The sequence below is a fragment of the Penaeus monodon genome, chromosome 29, assembly GCF_015228065.2.
Source record: "Penaeus monodon isolate SGIC_2016 chromosome 29, NSTDA_Pmon_1, whole genome shotgun sequence".
Lineage (NCBI taxonomy): Eukaryota > Metazoa > Arthropoda > Malacostraca > Decapoda > Penaeidae > Penaeus > Penaeus monodon.
In genome coordinates, this window is record NC_051414.1 from 24,736,145 (window position 1) to 24,736,431 (window position 287).

Here is a 287-nt window from a genome sequence, read left to right on the forward strand (position 1 = left end):
GTACGGAAATGACACACACACCAACCTTTGCCTCCGCTGGGATGTGCTTTGCGACGCCCACTTTCCATTGTTTCTTGCTGTCCTACATAAGTCTGAAAGTGAGGTAAGACACATTCGGTATAATAAAAAAAAAAAGGGAATACAGAGGGAGGAAAAAGGATGAAACATAGCAGGCTACTTGATTTTTTTATTTTTGGTGTTGAAACCCAGCCGATGAGAGGATGGTCAGATGTTAATATCTCTCGCATGCAACAATCAAATCTCTTTCTTCCTAAGTGTTGTCACAA

At 41.1% G+C, this 287-nt stretch overlaps 1 protein-coding gene across 1 annotated transcript in view; it reads right to left on the reverse strand.

The window, feature by feature from the left end:
• The window catches only part of LOC119591781, a 32,050-nt gene that overhangs the window by 21,998 nt on the left and 9,765 nt on the right, over positions 1-287 (reverse strand). The window contains exon 7 of the mRNA XM_037940525.1: positions 26-92. Within this exon, the coding sequence (XP_037796453.1) occupies positions 26-92 (67 nt within the window). The remainder of the gene's footprint in view (positions 1-25; positions 93-287) is intronic.